We start from the raw sequence: 27,896 nt of genomic DNA, 5'->3' as shown, positions 1-27,896 counted from the left end.
TCAACTCTCACATCCATACATGACCACTGGAAAAACCATAGCCTTGACTAGACAGACCTCTGTTGACAAAGTAATGTCTCTTCTTTTTAATATGCTGTCTAGGTTGGTCATAACTTTCCTTCCAAGGAGTAAGTGTCTTTTAATTTCATGGCTGCAGTCACCATCTGCAGTGATTTTGGAGCCCAGAAAAATAAAGTCAGCCACTGTTTCCACTGTTTCCCCATCTATTTACCATGAAGTGACGGGCCCGGATGCCAGACAATATAAAAGAGAAAACTAACTTAAAGGCATAGAAATACGAAAGTATCCAAAATGAAACACAGAGAAAGAAGAGTAAAACAAAAACATAAGCATCAGTGAACTATGATAACCTCAAACAGACTAATACATGAATAACTGAAGTTCCTGAAAGATGGGAAGGGACAGAAAAAATACTTGAAGAAATAGTGGCCAAAAGCTTTCCACATTTGATTACAACTATAAAACCACATGAGCCATGCTATGTAGGGCCACCCAAGACGGACAGATCATGGTGGAGAGTTCTGACAATATGTAGTTCACTGGAGAAGGGAATGGCAAACCACTTCAGTATTCTTGCCTCGAGAATCCCATGAACAATATGAAAAGGCAAAAAGATGACACCATAAGATGAGCCCCCCAGGTCGGTAGGTGTCCAGGAGGCTACTAGGGAAGAGTGGAGAAATAGCTCCAGAAAGAAGGAAGAGGTTGGTCCAAAGTAGAAATGACTCTCGGTTGTGGATACGTCTACTGGTGAAAGTAAAGTCCGATGCTGTAAAGAATAATACTGCATAGGAACCTGGAATGTTAGGTCCATGGATCAAGGTAAATTGGATGTGGTCAAGCAGGAGATGGCAAGAGTGAACATCAACATCTTAGTTCATAGCAATCAATGAACTAAAATGGACAGAAATGGGCAAATTTAATTCAGATGACCATTATATCTAGTACTGTGGGCAAGAGTCCCTTAGAAGAAATGGAGTAGCACTCAGAGTCAACAAGAGTCCGAAATGCAGTACTTGGGTGCAATATCAAAACAACAGAATGATCTCGGTTTGCTTCCAAGGCAAACCATTCAACAAACAGATGGGGGGAAAATGGAAACAGTAACAGTAACAGATTTTATTTTATTGTGCTCCAAAATCACTGTGGATAGTGACTGCAGCCAAGAAATTAAAAGACACTTGCTCCTTGAAGGAAAAGCTATGACAAACCTAGACAGTATATTAAAAAGCAGAGACATCACTTTGCTGACAAAGGTCTGTCTAGTCAAAGCTATGCTTTTTCCAGTAGTCATGCACAGATATGATAGTTGGACAACAGAGAAGACTGAGCACCAAAGAATTGATGTTTTTGACTTGTAGTGCTGGAAAAGACTTGAGAATCCCTTGGACAGCAAGGAGATCCAACCAGTCAATGCTAAAGGAAATCAACCCTGAATATTCATTGGCAGGACTGATGCTGAAGCCGACGCTCCAATACTTTGGACACCTGATGTGAAGAGCCAACTCTCTGGAAAAGACTCTGACGCTGGGAAGGATTGAGCGCAAGAAAAGGGGGCGACAGAGGATGAGACAGTTGAATGGCATCGCTGCTCAATGGACATGAATTTGAGCAAACTCTAGCAGACAGTGAAGGAAAGAGAAGCCTGACGTATTACAGTTCATGGGATTGAAAATAGTCTGACACAGCTTAGTGACTGAACAACAACAAATAAAACCACATATTCAGGAAGTTCCATTGACCCCGCATAAGAAACCTGAATAAAACTACATCAAAGCAAAAGCGGCCAAGGAAAAAGACTTATTAACTACATAGAAACAAAGATAAAGATGATATATTTCTCAGGACATCCTTGGCAGTCCACTGATTAAGACTCTGAGCTTCCAGGACTTCTCTAGTGGTACAGTAGATAAGAAGCTGCCTGCCAATGCAGGGACATGGGTTCAATACCTGGTCTGGGAAGGTTATATATGCTATGGAATAATTATGCTACTGAGCTTGTGAGCTGCAACTACTGAAGCCTGAGTGCCTAGAGCCTGTGCTCCACAAGAAAAGCCAACACAATGAGAAGCCTGTGCACAGCAATAAAGAGTAGCCCACACTTATCACAACAAGAGAAAGCCCACACAAAGCAACGAAGACCCGATGCAGCCAAATAAATAAATAAATGAAAAAGACTGAGCTTCCAATGTAGAGAGTGGGGATTCGATTTCTGGTCAGGGAACTAAGATCCCACATTCTACACGGTGCAGCCAAAAATTTTTTAATTTTAAAAAATTTAAAAGATGACATATTTCTCACTGGAGATAATGCAAGCAGGAAGACAGTAGAGAAACATTTTAAAATAATGGAAGGGAAAAAAGGACAACCTAGAAATCTGTATCGAGCAAAAAAAAAAATCATTACAAAAGATGGTAAAATAAATATATTTTCAGATATAAATCTGTACTAGAAGGAATGTTAAAGAAAGTTCTTCAGGCAAAAGGAAAATGATACCATAAATATCTACACAAAAAGGCCTACACAAATATATACCATAAGTATCTACACAAGGCATAAAGAGCACCAGAAAAGGTTAAGTGTAACAGCATATACATAAGAATGTTTCGTCTCACTATTAACACTTAAAAAAAAAAGAACTATTTAAAAAAAATAACAATAAGGTATTGGGGTATTTGTAACATGTACAAAAATAAAATTCATGAAGAGTAATATCACAAAGGCTGGAAGAGCCAAACAGAAGTATACTATTACAATATTCTTATCCTGTATGTGACGTAGCGTAATATCACTTGACGGGAGACTCATAAGTTACAAATGCATACTGTAAAATTTTTTTTTTTGGCTTTGCAGAGGATCTGTGTTGCTGCGCTCAGGGTTTCTCTAGTAGAGACCCCTCTTCGTTGTGTTGTGGGAGCTTCTCATTGTGGAGGCTTCTCTTGTTGCAGAGCATGGGCTGTAGGACTCACGGGCTTCAGCAGTTGCAGCCTGCAGGCTCAGGAGTTGTGACTCGTGGGCTCTAGAGCACAGGCTCATTAGTTATGGCACGTGGAGTTAGTTGCTTCAAGACAGGTGGGATCTTCCCTGACCACTGATTAAACCCATTACCTCTGCATTGGCAGGCACATTCTTGACCACTAGACCACCAGGGAAGCCCCAATAGTATAAATCTTAAAGCAACTACACTGAAATAAAAATAAAAAGAGTTATATCTAATAATCACACAAAAAAGATAAAATGAGGTAATAAGTAGTCCAGTAATTCAAAAGAAGAAAAAAAGGAGAACAAGAGCAGATAAGACAAATAGAAAACAAATAGCAAGATAACAGATTCAAATGTAACCATAGCAATAATTAGTAATTGTAAATGCTATAATTATACCAACTAAAAAAATAAAATTTGTGAAATTGGATGAAAGAGCAAGAACTAGGGAATTCTCTGGCAGTTCAGTGTTTAGGACCTGGTGCTTTCACTACAGGTGCCGCAGGTTTAATCCCTGGTCAGGTAACTAAGATTCCACAAGGTGTGCAACATGGCCAGGAAAAAAAAACCAAGAGCTATATTTACCTACAAAAGTATTTTAAATATAAAAACACAGGTAGGTTAAAAGTATGGAAAAGATATATCATGCTAACATTAGTCACAAGAAACCTGGAATTCTATTAATATCAGACTAGACATGTGAGCAGAGTATACACAAATCTAACAATTTGATCAAGATCTTTCTATAGCCTTCTCTTAATAATTGACAGAACAAGAAGGCAGAAAATCAACAACATGAACTACACTATCAACAGACTTGACCTAACTGACATTTATATAACACTCCACCCAAGAACAGCAACATACACATTGTTCTCAAGTGTACCCGGAACATTTACAAAGATAAACTGTATTCTGGGCCATAAAACAAACCTTAAATTTTCAGATCATACCAAGTATATTCTCAGACCACATTAAATGACATTTGAAACAAAGAAGAAAGAGATTTTCAAAAGATTTATAAATATGTAAATAAAGGAAATAACACACATAGGCCTTCCTGATGGTCCAGTTGCTAAGACTCCATGCTCCGAATGCAGGGGGCCCAGGTTCCATCATCCCTGTTAATGGAACTAAATCCCACACGACACATCTAAGAACTTACACGTCACAACTGAAAAAGATTCTGTGTGCCAGAACTAAGACCTGGCACAGCCAAATAAATAGTTCTTTAAAAAAGGAAATATAATAATGCTTCTAAATAACCCATGGAAGTCCTAAAGGAAATTATAAGGTATTTTGAACTGAATGAACATAAATACAGAACATAACCAGAATTTATGGGATGCCATTAAAGCAGTACTTAGGGGAAAATGTATAGCACTAAAAACCTATGTTAGAGAAAAAGTCCCAAATCAGTGACCTCAGCTTCTACTTTGAGAAACTGAAAAAAAGAAGAGCAAATTAAAACCAAAGTAAGGAGAAGAGAGGAAAGACAAAAGTAAGAATCAATGAAATGGAAAACAGAAAAACAGAGAAAATCAATATAACCAAAATTGACTTTTACAGAAGATGAATAAAATTAATAAGCCTCCAATATCAGGAATGAGAAAGTTTACATCATTACAGTTTCTACAGATATTAAAAGACTAACAAGGAAATACTATGAACAATTTTACACCCATAAATACCACCACTTAGATGAAAAGGACACAGCTCTTGAAAGACACAGAAAACCAGTGCATACTCAAGAAGAAATAGATAATGTTAATAGCTTTGTATCTATTTTTTAAAAATTGAAACTGCAAACACCTTCTCACAAACCATCCTTTAATGAAGAAATGATACCATCTTGACACAAACTCAACTCATTCTAAGGCATGATACCAAAACCAGACAAACATTACAAGAAGACTATAATCCAATACCCATCATGAACACAGATGCAAAAACTTTAAACAAAAATTTAGCAAATCAAATCCAAAACTGTATTAAGAGGATAACATATCAAGGCCAACTGGGGCTGAATCCCAGAAATACAGTTGGTTTAACATTCAAAAGTCATTCTGTGTTAACATATAAATCGTATTCACAAACTGAAGACAAAACCAAATGAAATGATATGATCACCTTGATAGTTCAGAAAAAGCATTTAAGTCCATTCCTGATAAAAATTCAGCAAACTAGGAACAGAAGACTTCATCAACTTCATAAAGGACATCTACAAAAAACCTACAGCTAATATCACACCTAATAATAAAAGTCTGAATGCTTTCTTTTGAGATTAGGAATAAGAAAGATGTCTAGTCTCATAAACATTACTCAACATTCTACTGGAGGTTCCAGTCAGTGCTGTCAGGCAAGAATACTAAACAGAAGCCATCCAGATGGGAAAGGTGAAGTAAAGCATTCTTTATTCACAGACAGCGTGATCTCCTATGTTAAGAATATGATGGAGGGCTTCCATGGTGGTTCAATGGTAAAGAATCCACCTGCTAATGCTGGAGATATGGGTTTGATCCCTGATCCGGGAAGATACCACATGCCTCAGAGCAACTAAGCCCATGTGCCACAGCTATTGAGCCGGTGCTCTAAAGCCTGGCAGCTGCAACTTGAGCCCACATGTCCTAGAGCCCACGCTCTGCAACGAGAAACCACCACAGCAAGCCCACACATCGCACCTAGAGAGCACCTCCCACTCGCAGCAACCAGAGAAAAGCCTGTGCAGCAATGAAGACCCAGCACAACCAAAAATAAATAAAAATTTGAAGAAAGAATATGATGGACCATGCCAAAATAAAGCTACTAGAATTAATGAGTTTAGTAAGGTTGTGAGATATAACATCAATATACAAGTATATGTTAGAATTCTGAGCTGGGACTTTTTAGGGAAAGGTTAAAAATTGAATTTTATAAAATGACATCATTTACAACAATATCAAAAATACAACAGGCTTATGGTTAAGTCTGACAGGAGATGTGAAAGATTTGTACCTTGAAAACAACAAAACATTGCTAAGAAATTAGATAAGACACAAATAAATGGAGACATGTATTTTGTCCATAGATCAGAGGACATTAAGAATTTACCCAGAGATTTAATATAATCCCCATCAAAATTCCAGCAGGAATTTGTGTAGAAATTCATAAATTTCTGCTTCTTCAAAAGACACTGTTGTGAAAATGAAAAAAAAGCCAAAAGCTGTAGAAAAATTTTATAGGCCACATAATATGAAAAGTAACTTCTATCAAGAATTTTGAGAGAACTCTCAAAATTCAACCACTAGAAATTAAACAACTCAGTCTTCAAAAAGAGCAAAGATTGTTAACAGATACTTTATCGAAGAACAGATATAGATGACTAATGGAAAGCACATGGAAAGATGTTCAACAGCACAGGTCTTTAGGGAAATGAAACTTACAATCCCAATAAAACAACAGTATAAGTCATTAGAATTGCTAAATCTAAAAGTGCTGGGCATACCAGGTGTTGAGTAGGATGTGCAAAAACTGGAACTCTCAGATACGGTTGGTGGAAACAAATTAGTACAACCACTCTGGAAAACAGTTTGGCAATTTCTTGAAAAGTTAAACATGCACCCACGATTGATTCAGCTTCCAAGGTATTTACCCAAGAGAAAAGGATATATATGTCCATACAAAGACTTGTCTGTGAGTGTTCACAGGAGTTTAACTTTTCACAGACAAAAACTAGAAAGGACCCAAATGTCCATCAATAGCTGAGTGCATAAGAATTTTGTATTACAGTCATAAAATGGAATACTACTTAACAATAAAAACAAAACAATCACCTATTGAAACATGCAATATGAGTGAATCTCAATTATGATGAGAGGGAAGTGAGATCACTCTCCGCACTGGGAGCCACTTTTCCTGCCACAGCCGCTCACTCCCCTCGTCAGGAGTGCCTGTAAGTGGATCACTGGCTGCAGTAGTGATGAAACAGCTGAAGATGCTGACAGATCAGAGCCTCAGCAGCTTGGCAGCCTCGGGGCTCTTGACCTTACTTATCCCTAGGCATAACTTCCAAAGAAGTGCCATTTTAGGGACATTGACACAGCAGGCAAATATACTGGGGCTGGGGCTGCCACAGTTGGGGTGGCTGGGATTAGGACTTTGTTTGGGAGCCTCATCATTGCTTATTCCAGGAACTCTTCCCTGATGCAACAGCTCTTCTTCTATGCCATTCTGGGAGGTCATGGGACTTCTTTTTCCTGGTGACAGTCTTTTCCATCTTCTTGGACATGCTAAGGAGTCCTCTCTTTCTCCCATGTCTAATCTGACTTGTATAATCCTTTTCCTACACATCCCCAGTGAGCCTGGGGAAAGGGGCTGGTTCAGGGTTTAACAGAGGGGAGACAAATAAATAGTATCTTAAGATGTTAGGGGAAAAAAAAGCCAGATCAAAAAAAGAGGTATATACCATGTGTAAAACGCTAGAAAACACAAACCAATCTATAGTGACAGAACACAGATCAGTGATTGGGAAGGGAGACAGGATGGAGTGCAAAGAAGCATAAGGAAATCTGAGGTGGGATATGAGGTGAACATATCTGAGGTGAACAGATATGTTCCCATCATGACTGTGCTGATGGTTCTATGGGTGTATTCAAATGTCAAAACATCAAATTGTACACTGTGTTTAGTTTATTGTACATCAATTATACCTCAATAAAGCTGTTTAAAAATTTTTTTTCTGGGTTCTATCACCAGAGCCTTTGGCTGTAAAATACTTACCCATTTCGTTCAATCAAAATCAATCATTTCATAGGTAACTAATGAGAACCTACCATATAGCACAGGAAACTCTACTTAATACTATGCTGTGACCCAGATAGGAAGGAAATCCAAAAAAGAGGATATTTGTATATGTGCAGCTGATTCACTATGCTGTACAGTAGAAACTAACAACATTGTAAAGCTCTATACTCCAATAAAAATTAATACCAAAAAAATCAATCATTTCAATAGCTTCCTTCACTCACTTAATAGAAAGTATGGTAACTCCAGAATATAAAGTTACTATTTTTCAAAAGCATCTAAATATAGAAGCAATTTATACTACAAAGTATTCATCCTGGTGGATATGGAAAAATATGAGAAACAGTAAAAAAGATAAGGGACTCATGACGTTTAGCTTTCTAATGGCTAAGCAGAAATGGTATGATGACTAAGACAAGAACATACAATGAAGAAAAGACAGTCTTCTTCAGTAAGTGGTGCTGGGGAAACCAGACAGTTACATGTGAAAGAATGAAATTAGAACAATCTCTAACGTCACACACAAAAATAAACTCATAATGGATTAAAGATATAAATACAAGACCAGATACTTTAAACTCTTGGAGGAAAATATCTGATGTAAATCACAGCAAGATTCTTTTTAATCCACCTCCTAGAGTAATGAAGGTTAAAAAAATAAATAAATGAGACTTAATTAAATTTAAGAGCTTTTGTACAGCAAAGGAAATCATAAACAAAATGAAAAGACAACCCACAGAATGGGAGAAAACATTTGCAAAGAAGCAACTGACAAGGGATTAATCTCCAAAATACACAAACGGCTCACGCAGCTCACTATCAAAAAAGCAAACAACCGAATCAAAAAATTGGTAGATGACCTAAGTAGACATTTGTCCAAAGACAAAGAGATGGCCCAAAAAGCACATGTAAAGATGTTCAACATCACTATTAGAGAAATGCAAATCAAAATTATAATGAGCTATCACTTCACACTGGTCAGAATGGCCATCATCAAAAAGTCTACAAACAATAAATTCTGAAGAGGGTGTGGAGAAAAGGGAACTCTCCTACACGGTTGGTAGAATGTAAATTGGTACAACCACTATGGAGAACAGTATGGAGCTTTCTTACACTAGAAATACAGCTACCATATGATCCTGCAATACAATGCCTGGGCATATACCCAGAGAGAACTATAATTCTGAAAGATACATGGACCCCAAGAGCCATTACAGCATTATTTAAAATAGCCAGGATATGGAAGCAACCTAAATGTCCACTGATGGATGAATGCATAAAGAAGATGTGGTACATACCTTCTTTGAAGGATTACTGAAATATTACTCAGCCATAAAAATGAATGATATAATGCTCTTTGCAGCAACATGGATGGACCTAGAAACTGTCATACTGAGTGAGCGAAAGACAAATATCATATGATATCACTTAAATATGGAATCTAAAAAAAAATGGTACAAAGGAACTTATTTACAAAACAGAAATAGAGTCACAGATATAAGAAACAAACTTGCGGTTACTAAAGGAGAAAGGGGAGGGGAGGGATGAATTGGGAGACTGGGATTGAATATACACAATACTATATATAAAACAGATAACCAATAAGAACCTACTGTACAGCACAGGGAACGCTACTCAATATTCTGTAATGCCCTATATAGGAAAACAATTTGTAAAAGAGTGGATATGTATATATGTATAACTAATACACTTTGCTGTACAGCAGAAACTAACACAATATTGTAAATCAACTACACTCTAATAAAAAGTAATTAAAACAAATAAACAAAAGAACCCAAGCCTAGTGATGACACTAGCAAAATGGAATGAGACCTAAGATAATTAGACAACATTAATCTTAATTTGAAGAAAGGCATAGCAGCATGGTTTTCAACTAATGGGTAAGAGAAAGGCTGGTGTTCAAAAGTCCAGAAATAACACGAAAGACTAAAATATAGCAGAATTGTACTGCCATCTTTTTTTTTTTTCTCATTTGTGCCTCATTAGACAGGCAGTATTATAACTGCAAAATAAAAGTCATAAACTTATTTCATTAAGTCAACCATCAACCTTAAGCTTATCTTACTAAAAACTAGTTAGATGCAGGATAAATTTTAGGAATCATGATTCTGTATCTTGTGTCAAACTCTATTTCAAACAAACAAAAAGAATAAAAAAAATTCTTGGAGCTCTATTAACAAATGCTAATTTCTATTGATATTATAATAAATACCATAATTCAACCAAGTTGTAGGTGGCATATGTGAAGAGCTAAATTATTTGTGATAATTTACTCATTACTATGAATTAACATGGTTTTTCCTCTTGAACTATCTGTTTTTAAATGACTAATATTAGAAAGTTAGTTAAATTTTTTCCCCTAAAGTTATGCTTGAAGAAAGTAAAATTCAGGTGTATAAAAATAAGTGAGGTAAGTTATGAGCAAATGAGAAAAAAAGGACACATTTCAACGGGCATTTCTTTTAAATATACCAACATATTTCATAGTCTACTTTGAAGGATGTTACCTAGTAACTTCAAGAAGTAGGAACATCTAATATATTTTATTAAAAAATAAAATCCAAAGAATAGTATTATTTACTAGCTACTTGCAAAAAAGAGAAAGAAATGAAATTTGAGATTTAAGGTTAAAAAAGAAAAGGCAGAAAATGGAGAATCTAACAATACCTAGATTATTAAGCTAAAATTTTTTTCATCAGAACACTTCACAAAACTCAATACACTAGTAGGAAAGATATGAAATCACTTAATTCTGTGATCTGTTAATAAAATGGAGCATTCACCTGTTCATAATAAAGTAAGCAGAAAAAGGTTTTCATTTGAATTCAGAAAAATAAGTTAGAAACTAAAAGGAATCCCATAATGCAAAAGTTCCATTTACCCTGCATTTTTTTCAAGCATTCCAATCTTACTCAGAAATAATACAAAATATCCAACAGCTTTAAAATCCAAGGCCTTTAATTAGGTTTTCAGTAATGACCATAAATGCCTTCTCAAAACCCCTTTCACTGAAAGCAGAAGGCAACAGGCATTACACAACACCCTGAAAGCAGTGATTCCTTCTGACGCTGGTGAGGTGAAGATAAACATTAAATGGCAGGTTTTAGATCTTAACAAGGTCTCATCAGAAAAAAAAAAAAAAAAAGACAACTTTAAAAATCACACAAAAAATTAAGTTATCACTCAGTCTTTGTCAGGTTCCCAATGCAGTTTTAAGTTATTTTTACAAGTACATAATTTGAAATTAATAGATAAACCCGGTAAGTAAGATATGGTTTTCAGTATGTGTTAGGTTTTCTGTTAAGTATAGTAAATATGTAGATACAATTATTATGCTAACTGGCATCCTTTGCTACTCTTTAGCTGTGCAAAATAAACTTGAAATGATACATCCTGTAGTGGTATAATTTAAAAGATCCTTGATGTGACACTAACCACTTTCAAACTCTGGTCACAAACTGCATATAAATTGTAGGATTATTAAAATACACCTTTTTGAAAAATAATAAGATGACCATTTATATCTAAATAAGGTTTCCCAGGAAGATATTAAATACTTTAGCATATAAAAGTTGCTGCCCCTTTTCCATGAGGACAACTGTTGCTTCACAAAATAACTCATGTGATCCAAGGCAAATGACTTCTTTCAAATGCAGTATTCTTTCCATGACTTTGAGGTATGCTTCAAGAGACCTACATCCATGAGAAAAGGGCACATTTGGATAGAAGACCACAGTTACATACACCAAGGACCCATTCTTAGGCTGGGAGTGCCCTTAAGAGTTATATTAATAGCGACTAAGAGATAGCTCCTGAAGCCATTTCTTCTACAACCTACAACCAAATTTGGATATGTAAAGGGTAATTCACATATGTGCTATGTCATGGATGCCTATTTTAAATAGTGGCTTCTTCAGGACACTCCTATTCAAACACCAACGGAAAGAACCTTATTCTACCAAACCACAATCTTCTATTTTTGGCAAGGTAGTACACTGTAAACAAAACAGAAGCAAACAAAAACAACAACAAAACTAGCTTAGATACAACAGTGATTCAGGCAAAAGTTCCCATGTCAACAGCAGGGAAAGTAATCTGAGAAATATTAATTTGGGGGGGCGGGGAAACCCTACCAAACAAATAATGCTAAAAATCAATCTTAGAATCACTCAAATGACTATCACACAAAAGGTATAAAAATGCCTTTAAAAAAGGAACAGTTCAGTTTATAAAAATAGCTGATTATGAGGTTTGTAATTAGAATGTCTTTGAAAGACATCCAAGCCAATTAACTCAGGCTCAATTAGTAAAGGGTAAGAGGAAATAAACTTTTCCATAATTAATATTAGATGCCTTCTTCTCTTCAGTGAAACTAAGATTAAATTTGAAAATGGTATAGAAAATAATGAAATGAAACCTATATGACAGTTTAAAAAAACACCAATGCCACTAATAATAAACACAATAGGAGGCAAAAAATATATTTTTAAGCAATGATTACTCAAAAAACGCCTTATAAAAAACTACATATTATAATAAAGTTAAGAAAAAGCTTCAAGACTAGCAGCTGGGCTTCTGTGAAACATGTAGGACCACGGAAGGCACTACAAAAGCATTAATCACTTCTAACTACAGTCTGACAGTTCAGTCTTATCCTTCTTCTTAAGAAGACAGCCAGTGTGAATGTTATTTTTATATCCCCCTGAGTTTTAACATGATTGGGCAAAGAAGCACCAATTTAAAAAAATACCTGCAATGCCAGCACTGCAGTTTGGAATCACTTAAACTGATGGCCCCACAGGTCTCTCATAAGAGCACTTTAGAACATGATTAAAAATATAGAAATGCCTTTCGGTGTTTCAGTATTAAAGTGGAACCACCACAGATATCTGTTTTTAAAAATAATGCACTAAAAATGTCTGTTTATACAGTATAGTCTTTCAACCCTGTAGCGAGCATTCACCGCTATTTTCCACTCCGAGACAGCTTGTGCATCTGGTTGAAATGTCAGTATGCTTCATGGTGTACAATCCTTTTGGCTGGAAAATCTTGGCAAATATCATGTCATGCTTGTTTTGAGCAATATGCCTTGCAGGTCCTCTGGCAATGCTAAGATAATTGCATCTATGTGTGTCCGTAACTTTTCCATAGTGTCAGGTTTCACAGGTAAATGCTCTCGGTCAGCCTGTAACTATATAAGGAACATTTGGGAAGCATTTAAATTATCTTTTGTGTCTGGATTAACACAGTATATTCTCTAAATAAACAGTCAAAGATTTGATTAATGGTCAAAGATTTGAAAACTTCAGACTGAGACCAGAATTAACAGAAGCTATGGCACCCCACTCCAGTACTCTTGCCTGGAAAATCCCATGGACGGAGGAGCCTGGTGGGCTGCAGTCCATGGGGTCGCTAAGAGTCGGACACAACTGAGCGACTTCACTTTCACTTTTCTCTTTCATGCATTGGAGAAGGAAATGGCAACCCACTCCAGTGTTCTTGCCTGGAGAATCCCAGGGACGGCGGAGCCTGGTGGGCTGCCGTCTATGGGGTCGCACAGAGTTGGACACGACTGAAGCGACTTAGCATAGCATAGCATTCTTAAAAAAAGCAAAGAACATGACACATTAACAGTACGATTGTTGAGTTAAAAAAAAAACTTCTAAAAAAAAAAAACTTCTATGTAATACTAACATAGATAATACCAGCACAGACCATGTGGTATTAAATATGTCAGAATGTTTTCGGTAAAGCTCATTAGACTCCATGTAAATAACTAAAAAAAAAAAAATATATATATATATATATATATATATATATATGGCTTCATTATGATCTACTTGAGTGACAAGTATTTTCAGTCCAGTGACCATCAACCGTCACTGGACTGAAAATACTTGTCACTCAAGTAGATCATAATCAACCGACCAATCACAGGTCCTCTCATTTAAAAATTTACTTCTGTGATACATCACAGACTACCACCTCAAATGAGAGCAAAATAACCCTATGGATCTTTGGCCGTTTTGGCTACATACCAGCTTATTTTTTAGCTTCAATACAAGGTCCACTGTTTCTACTTCTGTGTGTTTCTGGGTCCAGAGAAGTAAGTCCTAGAAGAATAAACAAATCCCAAATGAATAAATACTCAAAATAATATTGAAATCATGCTCTTTTAATAGGCAAAACTACTGGAAAGGACGAGAACAGGGTTTTAACCCAGACACAGCATTACAGTTTAAGAATAATTCTGTACATGAGACAGTGAGAATCAGATACTTTTTGATGTTAGCCAGAATGACTGTCTAATATTTGGAAGTAAAATATTATGTAAGAAATGTAAGAAATTCCTTTCTGAAGTGCTCCTTTTAGATCAATCAAGAAAAACAAATTTGGAACTTAAGATACAATACTAACCCCCACCCGTAAGTAGTGAGTAATTTATAAGGAACATGAACTAACATTAAGATAATTGTGAATATGAACATATTCCTGGATATAAACTTCGTATCTTCAAATAATCTCTTCCTGGGCTTATCTGTGGTTATCTTCATGGTATTCTTTTTCTGAAAGTCACTGGGGGTTTATGATTAGAAAGTTAAAACTGAGGTTAACCCACCTCAAGCTAAACACACTTTGAGACTATCCTTTGTATATTTAACAAAAATTTATTTTATTTGTCTGTAGGATCTTTTATTGCAGGGCACTTGTGGAGCACAGGCTCAGTTGCTCTGCAGCATGTGGGATCTTAGTTCCATGACCAGGAATCAAACCCATGTCCCCTGCACTGCAAGGCGAATTTTTAACTACTGGACCATCTGGGAAGTCTCTATCCTTTATATTTTTAAAAGTAGCTTAACTTAAAATAGTCTTCTGACAATTTATAGAATGTGGAAAAGTCCAAATACAGGAAAAATGTATTAATAATAACTAGGAAAGGTGAATAAGGCATGGTGGAAAAGATATCAAGTTAGACTGCTTGGATTTGAATCCTAACTTCATCCAGTGGTATGCTATTTAACAACCGGTTCTCCAGGAAAAGTCTCTTAGCTTGTAGCTTTGCCAGTTTCTGTGGTGTAAGTGTTCCTCTGTAGCTGATTTCAAGCTACCATTCTGAGATCCCTGAATACAGAACTAGGAAAAGATGCACACAAGTAGCTCTTGTGAGCCAGTGCAAGCGGGCTCGAGCACACTGCTGGTTTCACTACTTAGCAGTGATGTGATCTGAAGCAAATCACTTAATTTGTAATCCTCAAATGTACCCTAAAGCAGATCATAACATACCAACTTCAGTGAACTGTGAAGAGTAAAAGACTTTATCCACTTCGAGCATCTGCACAGTCCCGGCACATCACACATGATCTAGAACAGTTAGCTATTACTATTTATAAAGTAGTGGATAAAAATAGAACATTCCAGTCTCTATGGAGTTATCTTCAATAGCTGTTAATCATCACACAAACACGCTGTTTTCTAACCTCTTCACAAAGAGCTTCTAGATGGAGTGCCTCCAGTTTCTGGGTCATTTCCTTCCTCCGGGTCTTGAACCAACCATCAAAATTTGGAGATTTTAGAAAATGCCTATAAAAATAAAAAAAAAAAAAAACAAAGTTTGACATGACTTAACTTCCTTACCTCAATACCTTTTCTACCTATAGCTAGGAAAACCATATGAAACAATGAATTCTTTTTTAAAGAATATACTTAAGTCCAGTTTTTTGTTTCATTTTTAAATAAAGATCTAGAGATGGATGAAATAGAAAAAAAAAAAGCGGGGGGGCACTAACCGGTAAAGTCCAATCCAGTCGCCCTTTATTCTAGAGGTCAGCTGAGGTCCTGTTTTCTCAAGTGTTTTCATAAATTCTTCTGGAAGAAACTGTCTTAACTGGGGTGGACTCTAGAAAACAAGACATACTGAATTTAAAGATTAAAAATGGATATAGGCACAGAAGTTAATTGTAGTTAGAGAACTGATATAGGAATTTAATGGAATATAGTTATACCTTCCACGGAGAAATGCTTTTCTGCAAAGGCATCAAGCTCGCCACATATCTTTCCTAAGTCCAAGGAAAAAAAGTTAGTCAAGGTTAGCTTTTCTTGCCCAGAGATGTCTTCAAAAATGTTTAAACTGACCTACTTAAAAAAAGTGGGCATGGGACTTCCATGGTGGTCCAGTGGCTAAGACTCCGCACTCCCAGTGCAGGGGACCTGGGTTCAATCCCTAACCTAATCAGGGAACTAGATCCCACATGCTGCAACTAAAGATCCTGAATGCAACGCAAGACCCTGCCAAATAAACAAATGAGTATTTTTAACATTTTATTTAATTTTGGCTTCCTTGCTGTGTGTGGACTTTCTCCAGCTGTGATGTGCAGGCTCTTCATTGTGGTGGCTTCTCTTGTTGCAGAGCACAAGCTCTAGAGCACATGGGCTTCAGCAGTTGCGGTTCTCAGGCTCCAGAGCATGGGCTTAGCAGCCCTGCGGCATGTAGGATCTGCCCAGACCAGAAATCGAACCAGTGTCCCCCGCACTGCAAGGTGGATTTTTAACCACTGGACCACCAGGAAAGACCCAAGAATAAACATTAAAAAAAAAAAAGAAAGTGGACGCTTCCTAGTTTTTTATCGTATGCTCTTTCAATGGAGATCAACAACACTATCACTCCTCTCAATAGATACACTAACTTTAGACTCAATTGAGAAGTCAGACTTTTAATAAAAATTTAACTAAATTTAAGATAACCCAAGAAACTACTTTTCATTATCTTTTTATTTTTTTTAAGTCTTAATTGAATTTGTTACAATATTGCTTCTATTTTATGTTTTAGCTTTTTGGCCAAGAGGCATGTGGGGTATTAGCTACCGGATCAGGGACTGAACCTGTACTCCCTGCACTGGAAGGTGAAGTCTTATACTACAGTGGACCCCCAGGGAAGTTCCAGAAATATCTATTTTTAATGATAATAATTAACCTTATCAAGTAACTGTGTGCCACGAAGTTTACTCAGCATTTTACATGCATGATCTCTTTTAATATTTGCAACCATCCCTTGTGGTAGGTATTACTGGGAAACTGAGCATTGAAAGGCTAAATAACCTGCCCAAGTTCATACAAATTGAACTTGAATTCAGGTCTACTTGATTTTAGCCCATGCTCTTAATTAAGCATTACAGTCAAGTTCACTTGCCTAAATAAGCAGACTGAAATAGAACAATATAACCTGACATCTGTAGACCCAGAGAGAACATTTCTTCCCAAAGTATAATAGCAAAGATTTCCAGGTTTCCCTTCTACAGTATTCTTAGACAGATTACATTAGCAACTATATGAGTCTCTCTCTGATGCAGTCTCCGGACCAGGACTACATCATGTTATTACTTTATACTGTGAGGCATCTTTTAGTAATTTAACATGATGCTCCACTGAATTTCACTGAATAACCATATCACCTAGTCATTTATTTCATAAATATTTATTGAATGAGTGCTACTATATGACAGACTGAGGAAAAGATAATGAACAGGACACATAAGGAACTACATCATAGAACTACATGCTAACAGATATATCAAATTATGCTCAAGAAAATAATATCAGAGAAAGAAGTTCCAGTAGAACATTTTAAGCTGCAAAATGCAATAATTATATAACATTTCATAATGATTATCTTTTAAGATTCACAACCCTGAGAAGTATTTAACAAAAGTATAATTAGCCACATTTTACACATCAAGAAATTGAGAGTCAAGGAGAGGAAGTGACTTATCAAAATTACACAATTAATTACCAGAACCAAGAGTCTGGGTGTCTTGCAAAGAACTCTATTTTAACTACTACACACATAAGCAACCAAAACAATTTAAGATAAGGTTTTGGTGGATGGAAAAAACATCATGTGCTCTTCAACAAGTCATTAAATTAAGCAAATACATATGCTAACTTACTAATGGAATGATGAAGCTTTGTGTCAGTTCCAAAAAATAGCGTCGGAGGATAACACTTTGAGCTTCAGAAGGACGCTTCTGTTGAACACCCTTAAAAGAGGGAAAAATGAGAACCTAGACTCTAGTGTCAGAGAATAGAAAATAATGAACGATTATAGAAGCTTAGCTGATATAAAAATTTATGGACTTTTATTTGATGTAAAAAAAACCTAGAACTTCATCTTGAAGTAATTTAATGTGAAATTCACTATGCAATATCCTATTAAAAAATCCTTAGAACAGAATATAAGATATTCATCCCATCCTTTAAAATATTAACTCACAATGACTATCTTTATTTCATACTTGCTGTATTAATACTATGTATTTTCCAAAAAAATGCTAACTATCCCAATTGTCAGGTACTAAGCTACCTCATAGTACAGTCCATAACTTTTTCACTGTAATTCCTAAGTTTTCAGGAAGACTGGCACTAGTTGGTAGCTGAACCCCCATATTTCTAGCCCATAATTGCTGCTACATTAGTCTCCTGATTTTTATGAGGCATTCATTCAGAAGAGAGACCTCTTTTCACGTGATTGCACATAAAGCACATATTACCTTACTGGATATTGCATACCTGAGTAAGAACATTTAAATTAATACATGAGCAAGTAATCACCTTCTGTAATTGTTTTATGATATCTTCGTCTCTATTTAGATATGGCTTATAAGAAGTATAAACTCCTAAGAAGTAAAGAAAAGAAAAGAAGGTAAGCAGTAGGACCCATTTACCTATATAGTATATATTTAAAAATTAGTAAAAGTCAATACCAGGTTTAGAATCCAGAGTCTTTAGATTCTTCAGTTTTTTCACTTTAACCTGCTTAGGTATTTCACCTGAAGGGAAACATCATAAAGATTCTTGTAGTTATTTGAATTTTGCATATCACAAAACTGGAATGTTCTAAGACTGATAATCCACTGGCTGTTATTTAATACTTATTAGTCAGGGATGCTGCAGCTAAGGTGTTCTTGTTAACATCGATTGATATTTAAGAGTTTATTTCTAGTACTTTGAAACTGGATAAAAGCAACACTGGGTTATAACAACATTACAGAAACAACCTGTGTAAATTATATAAAATGGATATTTGATTTCATTAATACTGATCATTACTTTAAAATTTCCCTTTTCATCACTCAAGCTTTAAAATCTTTTGTGCTAAGTATATGGAACATGACTAAAATAGCATTTTGAATATGATGTCAAACATAATACCATTTAAGAGTAAACAGAATTGAAAGCAACTCCTAAATTAATATGCAGTTGTAGTATTCAAAGTTTGTTTTTATTTTTCCTGGTACGGCCCCAAATTCTGCTTTTGCAGTGTAGAAACACTGCCACCAGGTGGCGACAGTGGAAGGCACAACCGCAATCTGAGCCACAAGTGGACTCTTCTACATTGAGGGGAAATGTTTCACCTTTCATGAAATCATCAAACCCAATTTCTAGTTAGAAATTCAGTTTATAATTTGATCCAATATTCAGTAGTAGAATTACTTTCTCTTTGAGGAATACTTGTTAAGTACCATTATCCTAGCATTATGTTTCTTCATTTAATAGGATTTGGGTGAATTAAAACTAGGTACAGTAATCCCTTTATAACAGGAGGAATGATTTTTCTGCAGGATTAAAACTATACACACACACACATATATATTTCTCATAAAGCTACAAGCTTCTGGGCCCAGGGGAGCAAAATCTCAGTTTCACTATGCCCTCCCACCTAATTGGACAGAACATCCTTTTTCTGCAGTTTTACTGATCCACTTAGATAGTCTTGAATTTTCAAAGTCAGGATTCTAAGCAGACCTGTTAAGCTTTATAACTTGTGGAGAAATTTGCAGTGGTCTTGGTCTCAAGATCAATGGGCAGAAAGGAAAAATATCCCAAGAAATATACCCAATACTCCTAAATTAAAAGATAAATGGATTTTCATGAATGTGATATCAAAACCAAAGACAATGAAGGAAAATACTGACAAGCTGGACTTCGTCACAGTTTAAAAGGTTTTGTGCATCAAAGGATACTATCAAGAGAGTGAAAAGACAACCCACAGAACAGGAAAATGTATTTACTTTTCTTTGTATCAATAATAATAATAATAATAAAGGACTATATACCAAATGGGATTTATTTAAGGAATGTAAGGTTGGTTTCACATTAAAAAAATCAATTAATTCAATATACTTTATTAAAAAGGACAAAAACCACATGATGATCTCCACAGATACAGAAAAAGCATTTAACATTTAACACCAATTCATTATACTCATTCTCAACAGAGTAGGAACAGAAGGGCACTTCCTCAACTTGATGAAGGACATCTATGAAAAACCTACACCTAACATCATAATTACACCTGTATATTGAAAACTACAAAATGTTGCTGAGAAAAATTAGAGAATATTTAAACAACAGAGAGACAGTCTAAGTTTCTGGACTGAAAAACTCAGTATCTTTAAGATGGCACTTCTCCCCCAAGTTGATTACATATTCCCCGTTGTAACCAAATATATTCCTATCAAAATTCCAGTTACCTTTTTTGTTTTCTGCCCAATGCGCAGAAATTGACAAGGTTATCCTAAAATGTATATGGAAATGCAAACAGCCAAAATAGACCCAGAAGAGACAAAACTATTTTGAGAAAGAATAGGAAAGGTGGAAGATTTATATCTCCTGATGTCAAAACTTACTATAAAATTATAGTAATCAAGACATACTGGTATAAAAATAAGATCAATGAAACAGAAACAAGAGCCCAGAAATAAACCTTATGTTTATGGCCAATCAATTTTCAAAAAGAGGTATCAATGCAATTCAATGGATAAAGAACAGTCTTTTCAACAAATGATGCTAAGACAACTTGATATCAATGTGCAAAAAAAAGATGATGTTATACCCTGAACCCCACATCATACATAAAAATTAACTTGGAGTGGTTCCTAAATATAAGCGCTAACAATACCATTTTTAGAAGAAAACATAGAAGAAAATCTTTGTGATTTTAGGCTAGGCACAAGTTCTTAGATAAGTTCTTAGATAAACATCAAAGGTCAATTCATAAAAGAAATAAAGAAAACTGATAAACTAGACTTCATCAAAATTAAGTACTTTTGCACTTCCAAAGACATCATTGAGAAAACAAAACAAGAAGTCAAATACGGTGAGAAAAAATCTGCAAATCATGTATCTGAGAAAAACCTGTGTCCAAAATACATAAAGACCTCTTACAACTAAAGAAGACAAAGAACCTAATTTTTAAATGGACAAAAGATTTAAACCACCATTTCACAAATAAGATATACAGATGACTAATAAGTAGATGGAAAGATACTCAACATCAGTAGTCACTAGGAAAAAGCAAATTAAAGCCATCATTTCAAACCCACTAGAAAGAAAAAAAGGAAGAGATAATATCAAATGTTGGCAGGGATGTGACATGAAGAGATAGGAACCCTCATACACTGTTGGTTAAGAATGTAAAATGGTGGGCCACCGCAGAAAACAGTTTGGCATTTTCTTAAAAAGTTAAGCAGGCTCATCAGTTCATGCTACTTTACCAATGATCTTTTCAAAAGCTTCTAATAATAATACTTACATCCCCAACACATAGCCTTTTCTCATTGAAAAAGGACAATAAACAGTAGTCTGCTGCTGCTGCTAAGTCACTTCAGTCGTGTCCGACTCAGCCCACCAGGCTCCGCCGTCCCTGGGATTCTCCAGGCAAGAACACTGGAGTGGGTTGCCATTTCCTTCTCCAAAGCATGAAAGTGAAAAGTGAAAGTGAAGTCGCTCAGTCGTGTCCGACTCTTAGCGACCCCAGGGACCACAGCCCACCAGGCTCCTCCATCCATGGGATTTTCCAGGCAAGAGTACTGGAGTGGGGTGCCATTGCCTTCTCCGAAACAGTAGTCTACTATGTTACAATTAATCAAATGGTATAGATTAATAGGACTAAAATAAGAAAGTAAATATCAAGATTAAATTATAATAAAAACCAACTTTCCATATCTTCTCATAGATAAGACTCTGGTCACTGCTGTGCTCTGAATTATCAGGCAGAACACTAATGAAATGTCAAAGGATCATGACACTGACATTTCCAGAGTGCCATGAATTAAGTACTGTGTTTAATTCTCCCAGCAGACAAAGAATCCAAGGTTTAAAGGTCACACAGAACTGACTGTCAAGGTAAAGTCCTTTGCCCTTTCCCCTATTTCTTAAGGCTTCTAAGGATTTCAGTCTAAGATTGAGTCTAATATTTGTAAATAACAGGGTTTAAAATGTTATTTCCTGACTCTAATATGTCTATCAGATTTATTTATATTCCAGGAAGGATATTTTATAAAATAAATAAATAATGTATTAAATATAATACCCATAATACCAAAAGAAAAGTCTTAATAAGTAACATATCATAATATCATTGAAAGAACATTTTGGACAGTTCACATCTCAATTATTTGCATAGAAAATTCAAGAATGTCCAGTGAGAAAATGTCAGAGGTACCACTAAACTGTCATTTAGGTTAACAAAATTGCCAATGGTTAGAATTTATTTACTCATTTAATAAACATTCATTAAACATGAATGGAAAGGCACCATGGAAAGGTGGTGGTGGTTTAGCCGCTCAGTCGTGTCCGACTCTTGCTACCCCGTGGACTGTAGCCTGCCAGGCTCCTCTGTCCATGGGATTCTCCAGGCAAGAATGCTGGAGTGGATTGCCATTGGCTTCTCCAGGGGATCTTCCTGACCCAGGAATCAAATCCCGGTCTCCTGCATTGCAGGCAGATTCTTTATTGATGGACCTACAAGCGAAGCCCACAGAAAGGTACTACATGTCTTTTTTTTTTTTCAGTGAAAGCACAGCCTGTGGCCACTTCTTTAATCAGTATCAGTACCACAAAAATGTTTAATTCTTGTTTTCAATTCCTAGTTGAGAATTTTGTGTTAAACTGAGTAACTTGAACTTTCTTTAAGGTTTTATTCAAGTAGTGTTGGGAAAATCTTGTTTAATTGGGCTTATATTAATATATATATAAAAAGTAGCTCAAATTTTTGAGGTTTCATTTTGTTATAATTCATATAACACTGTAGGTGCATTTTTGGTAGGAGGACATGATGGCTTACACATTTAAGAACCTGTATATTTTAACTGGAAGTCATGCTCTCCTTTAAAGGCTTTATTCCAGTTGTCTCAAAGAAGTTTGCCATCAACATAACTAAAAAGTAACCAAGCAATGAAAACAAACAGGAAGAAACAAACCTGCTCATCCACATTACACACTAAAACAAGAACACCAAGAACTTTACCTGCAGGTTTAAGGTCTCCTATTCGAATAATGTGTGGCCAGTGCTGGAGTGTTTTTGCGAAAAAAGGGTTGGTCACTCCTAATATGACTGAGGGTCTACATAAAAACAGAACAAAGCCAAAGTCACCAAAAAACGCATGTCCCATCAGTTTACAATTTATTTTGAGTGAACAATAGACAATCTTTTCCTTTACTGGTACTACGTACCAACTACATGCCAGGCACTATTTTTGGCATGAGGTATATAAAGATGAAAAGACACGGTCTTTCTTAAACCACACAGGAAAAAGGGTATACATACCCAATTATAATATCAGAAATTAGAATATAGTGAAGGTGATATAAAACGTACAAGAATTACAAAGGAGAAACTATGTCTGCCAGCGGACTAAAGGACAGATTCACTGAAACAATGACATGTGTACAGAGATATGAAAGATGAATAGGAGTTTTGTTTTGAAGTATAGTTGATATATAATAGTATATAAGTTATGACAGGAATTTTTTGTCAAGGGTATAAAAAAAAAGTGATACATGAGAATGAACAGTATGTGCAAAGACATGAAGTGAGATCATGGTCTACTTGTAAAACTACATATAGTTCAGCACTCTTAAAGCACAAAGCCGGAAGTGTGAACAGTCTGAAATGAAAGCAGATGGGCAGATGCTAGCCAGATCACTAAGTACCAACTTTACATGCTAGGAAATTTAGATGTTATCTTGTAGGCAAACAGAAGCTACTAGAGAACCAAATAGAGGAATGTTACATAAATAAAAATGTACTTACTAGAAAGATCACTTGGGTGGGGGATTTGGAAAATGCTCTACAAAAAGGGGAAGAAGTTTGGGGAAAAGAAACAGCAGATATGAAACAGACTAGAAATAGTAAGACTAGGAAAAGAGCTTTGGAAAAAGATAACAAATTTATGAGAGATATTTTAGGATGTTGAACTGGCAGAATTTGGGTAAACTTTATGTGGAGCATATTAAAAAGGAGAAATTTATGACAATTCAGGTTTTTGATAACTAAGTAAAAAGAAGTACCATTCCTTCCTGAAAATAGGAAGAGGCATGGAACTAGGGGAAAAAATGAGGAGACAAAAAAGAAATCAGTTTGAACATGTTTAGTTTTGGGTGCCATTAAGATATCCAGGTGGCAACACAGTAAAAAACAACAAAAACAAAAACTTGGATAGAGGTCGAGACCTTGCAAAGATTTGAACTAGGAAGACAAACTTCAGTCCTCATTATGTAGGGGTTAACAGAGACCGTGGGTACAGATAAGACTGTTCAGAAAGAATTATCGGTCTGAAATCAGAACCCAGAACACAATACTGGAGAACACCAACATTTAAGGGGTTGGCAGAGGAAGAGAAGTCTGCAGAGAAGACTGAGTGCACCACCAGACAGTCAGGTGAGATGGCATCAAAGATTAAAGTGTTTTCAAGGTCAGTGGATTCAATGTCATGAGAAAAGGGAAGGCAGGAAAAAACAGGGCAATAATGTGTCCACAGGTTCAAGGCAGTGAGAAGGGTCTTCTTAACCTCAGCAAAAACAACTTCAGCAGAGACGAAGAAATCAACTTGCAATGAATTGAGAAGCAGCTAGGAAACCAAGAAGTGGAGACAGTAAATGGAAATTTTTATTGTTATTCTAGAAACTAGGCTATGAAAAAAAAGGTGAGCAATAGAGCAAGAGCTAAGAGGGAAAGGCAAGATATTTTTTTTTCCCCTTTTATAGACTGAGAAGAATTTTTATATGTTTGTATGGTGATTCAATGAGGAAGGGGAAGGAAAAGGAAGTTACAGAGCAAGAAAAGATAACTGATACTGTAAGAGGTCGTGAAGCAAAGAACAAAGAGAACTAAAACTACAGTTGGGTAGCTAGCTATTAATAACAATTATGGCTTCCACCGGTAAAGCAGATCATTTACAGAAAATAAGATACTGACTCTTGAAATGTGAAATTATTACCAGCTGCTCCTCAAAAGTACCTTTACAAAATCAATCTCGCAATAAGTTCAAATTTTAAACTTTTAAATTATTACCAAAAATAATTCTAAATGCTTTGGTTATAAAGGTTAATATTTAGTCAATAAAAGTTATTTTGTTTACTCACGGGGCTTGAGTACGGGTAGTATATTCTTTGAATTCACTATCATGAATAGTGAAATAAGGTCGGAAATCACTGAAGTACTTTAATGGAGAAATACAGCTGTGAGGCAAGAAACACATGTGAAACAAAGGACAGAAATTAAAGGCCCTACACAGTAACTATAAAACCTCTATACACAGAGTTTACCCCACTGAGATCATTATCTGTTTCAATAAATGGTAAGCTTGTTTCAGGACAATGGCGATATGTAATTACCGAGTGGCTAAAATACAGAAAACACACTGGATTTAAGAGAAGTTTGGGTGAAACTCTGACTCTGTCATTCACTAACTACATGCGTTTTACTAGACACTGACTGTTCGCACTACTGGTATCTATCAGGTGCCAACTTTATGTGAGTGTATGAGCATGCCTATTATTCAGAAAAAAAACAAAACATGGTTCCAGCCCTAATGGAGCCTGAATTAATTTTCTCATCAATAAATGGTGCTATAGTGAGTACTACCTTCTCACAGGGTTATTGTGTAGATCGATGCAATGAATGTGCAAACAATCACAGATGGTAAAGTGTTGTAACTATCACCACCAGGAACCAAATATACTCACTTAACAAGTGCCAATACAGTCTCTGAAGACTCTGATGGTGACGGTGCCATGACCACAAGGGGCTCACCCAACAGCACCAGCTCCCAAAGCATCTGACTATGAAGGAAAACTGGGCAGAAACACCTGGAAGGTGTTTACACAGAAGAGACAGTCTTACTTATCCATTCAAGGTTTAAGTTCCTATATAGTGATTCTAAAAACTTCATATTGATACAATTCTTATAGCTATATATACCTTGAACTGATATACAAATCCATTTACACAGAATATGGTGATGCATAGAGATATAAGTTCCTTTTATCCACATAAAATATATAGTGATTTTATTCCAATTTTTACAAAATTAAATGTAAATTAAATATAAAATTTAATGTAAATTTTAATTTTACAAAATTTAATGTAAATATTTACAATATTAATGTAATATACTGACACACAGAATGGCTAACAATAAAAGCATACAAGATAATTATTAAATTACTATACCATACGGTACGAACTGAACTGATGGTACATCTAGTTTATCAATACTGCTTTGTTACATTTGAATTTCTTAAGTATGTTGAAGGAAACAAGAAAAAATTAATTTTCTAAAGGATATTTACTAGATGTACTTAATTTCAATGTTAATGCTTTCATCATTAAAGGATGGATGAAAAGAAATCACAATGGAGTGGGGTTCTAATGCCAAACAACAGAATGATTTCCTAGGAAGATCCTCTCCCTACAGAAATGCTGCACATTTTTATAGTAGCCCTGGAATTAGACAGAAGCATATAGGAACAAAACTCTGGGACATTACCTAGCCTAAGTTACATCTCCTCCTAGCCAGGTCAAAATTTTTCCTAGTAGATTAGAGGAAAACTACTTATCTATTTATAAAAATCACAACTGATCTACCTAGTTGAAAACATATACACACAACAAAGAAAAAGAAAGAAAACAAAAAAAAACAAGTAACTTTTAAGTATAAAAATATGAAACAAATTTGTGAGCTGGAAGTTAGGGAAAGTTAATTTTAACTACTCAAAGGCAAGAAAAGATATGTAAGGAAGAGCAAAAAAAAAAAAAAACCACAAAAATAAAAACAATACAAAAGGGAAAATATCGATAGAGAAGGCTGGGGAACGCCAAACTAATGAAATGATCAAAGTGAGCATTATCAGTAAGAAGGCAAGTTTTGGTTATCTCCCGACCAAAGATAGAGAGCCTGAATCTAATCACAGGTAAACCCCAGACAAACCTAAGCTGAGGGACTTCCTGTAAAATAACTGTCCTGTAATCCACAAGAATGTCAGGGCATGAAAGGAAGACTGAGGAAATGTTCCAGACTAAGAGAGACTGAAAACACATGACAACTGAATGCAACAGACAACTCTGAACGAGATATCGTTGTGACAACTGGCGACATTTGAATGTGATCTCAGTAGTAGATGGTATTATCATTATTAATTTTCCAATGTTTATGGCTGCACTGAGTCCTTATTTGTAGAAAATAGACACTAAAGTATTAAGGGATGATTGGGGCATCAGGTCTCCAACTGACTATAAATTGGTTCTAGGAAAAAAAAGTTTTCTGTACTGTACTGACCACTTTTCTGTACATTTGTGATTGTTTCCAAATTTTATATAGATGCATAAATTTTATATAAGTAAATACATAAAATTTTGAAATAATCATGAGCTTACAGAAAAGTAGAATATATATAATTTATAAAAATATATAATGTATATAATTATATATATAATTTTTAAACAATAATTTATATATAAAATTTTAAAATAAGCAAAGGAAAAATGGAAAAGACCTGTATGAAAAACATCTGACCAACTAACTTTAATCGCAGGATGCCCTTAAGGCATCAAAGTTGCAAACTAGCTTTTCTCTGAAGTATAGTAATATGTTCAGTTCAGTCGCTCAGTTGTGTCCGACTCTTTGCGACCCCATGAACTGCAGCACACCAGGCCTCCCTGTCCATCACCAATTCCCGGAGTCCATCCAAACCCATGTCCATTGAGTCGGTGATGCCATCCAACCATCTCATCCTCTGTCGTCCCCTTCCTG

The 27,896-nt window shown here is 35.6% G+C and overlaps 1 protein-coding gene across 1 annotated transcript in view; it reads right to left on the bottom strand.

The window, feature by feature from the left end:
• Positions 1 to 9,548: 9,548 nt before the first annotated feature.
• The window catches only part of DENND6A (DENN/MADD domain containing 6A), an 86,226-nt gene continuing 67,878 nt past the window's right edge, over positions 9,549 to 27,896 (bottom strand). The window contains 11 exon segments of the mRNA XM_010851929.1: positions 9,549 to 12,997; positions 13,845 to 13,919; positions 15,285 to 15,387; positions 15,594 to 15,703; positions 15,810 to 15,863; positions 17,751 to 17,840; positions 18,412 to 18,476; positions 18,564 to 18,629; positions 23,111 to 23,205; positions 25,228 to 25,323; positions 25,831 to 26,010. Of these exon segments, the coding sequence (XP_010850231.1) occupies positions 12,866 to 12,997; positions 13,845 to 13,919; positions 15,285 to 15,387; positions 15,594 to 15,703; positions 15,810 to 15,863; positions 17,751 to 17,840; positions 18,412 to 18,476; positions 18,564 to 18,629; positions 23,111 to 23,205; positions 25,228 to 25,323; positions 25,831 to 26,010 (1,066 nt within the window). The 3' untranslated portion in view covers positions 9,549 to 12,865.

Source organism: Bison bison, unplaced genomic scaffold (assembly GCF_000754665.1).
Source record: "Bison bison bison isolate TAMUID 2011002044 unplaced genomic scaffold, Bison_UMD1.0 scf7180017864304, whole genome shotgun sequence".
NCBI lineage: Eukaryota > Metazoa > Chordata > Mammalia > Artiodactyla > Bovidae > Bison > Bison bison.
The sequence above is the reverse complement of the archived record's forward strand: the minus strand, read 5'-3'. Positions and strand labels throughout refer to the sequence as shown.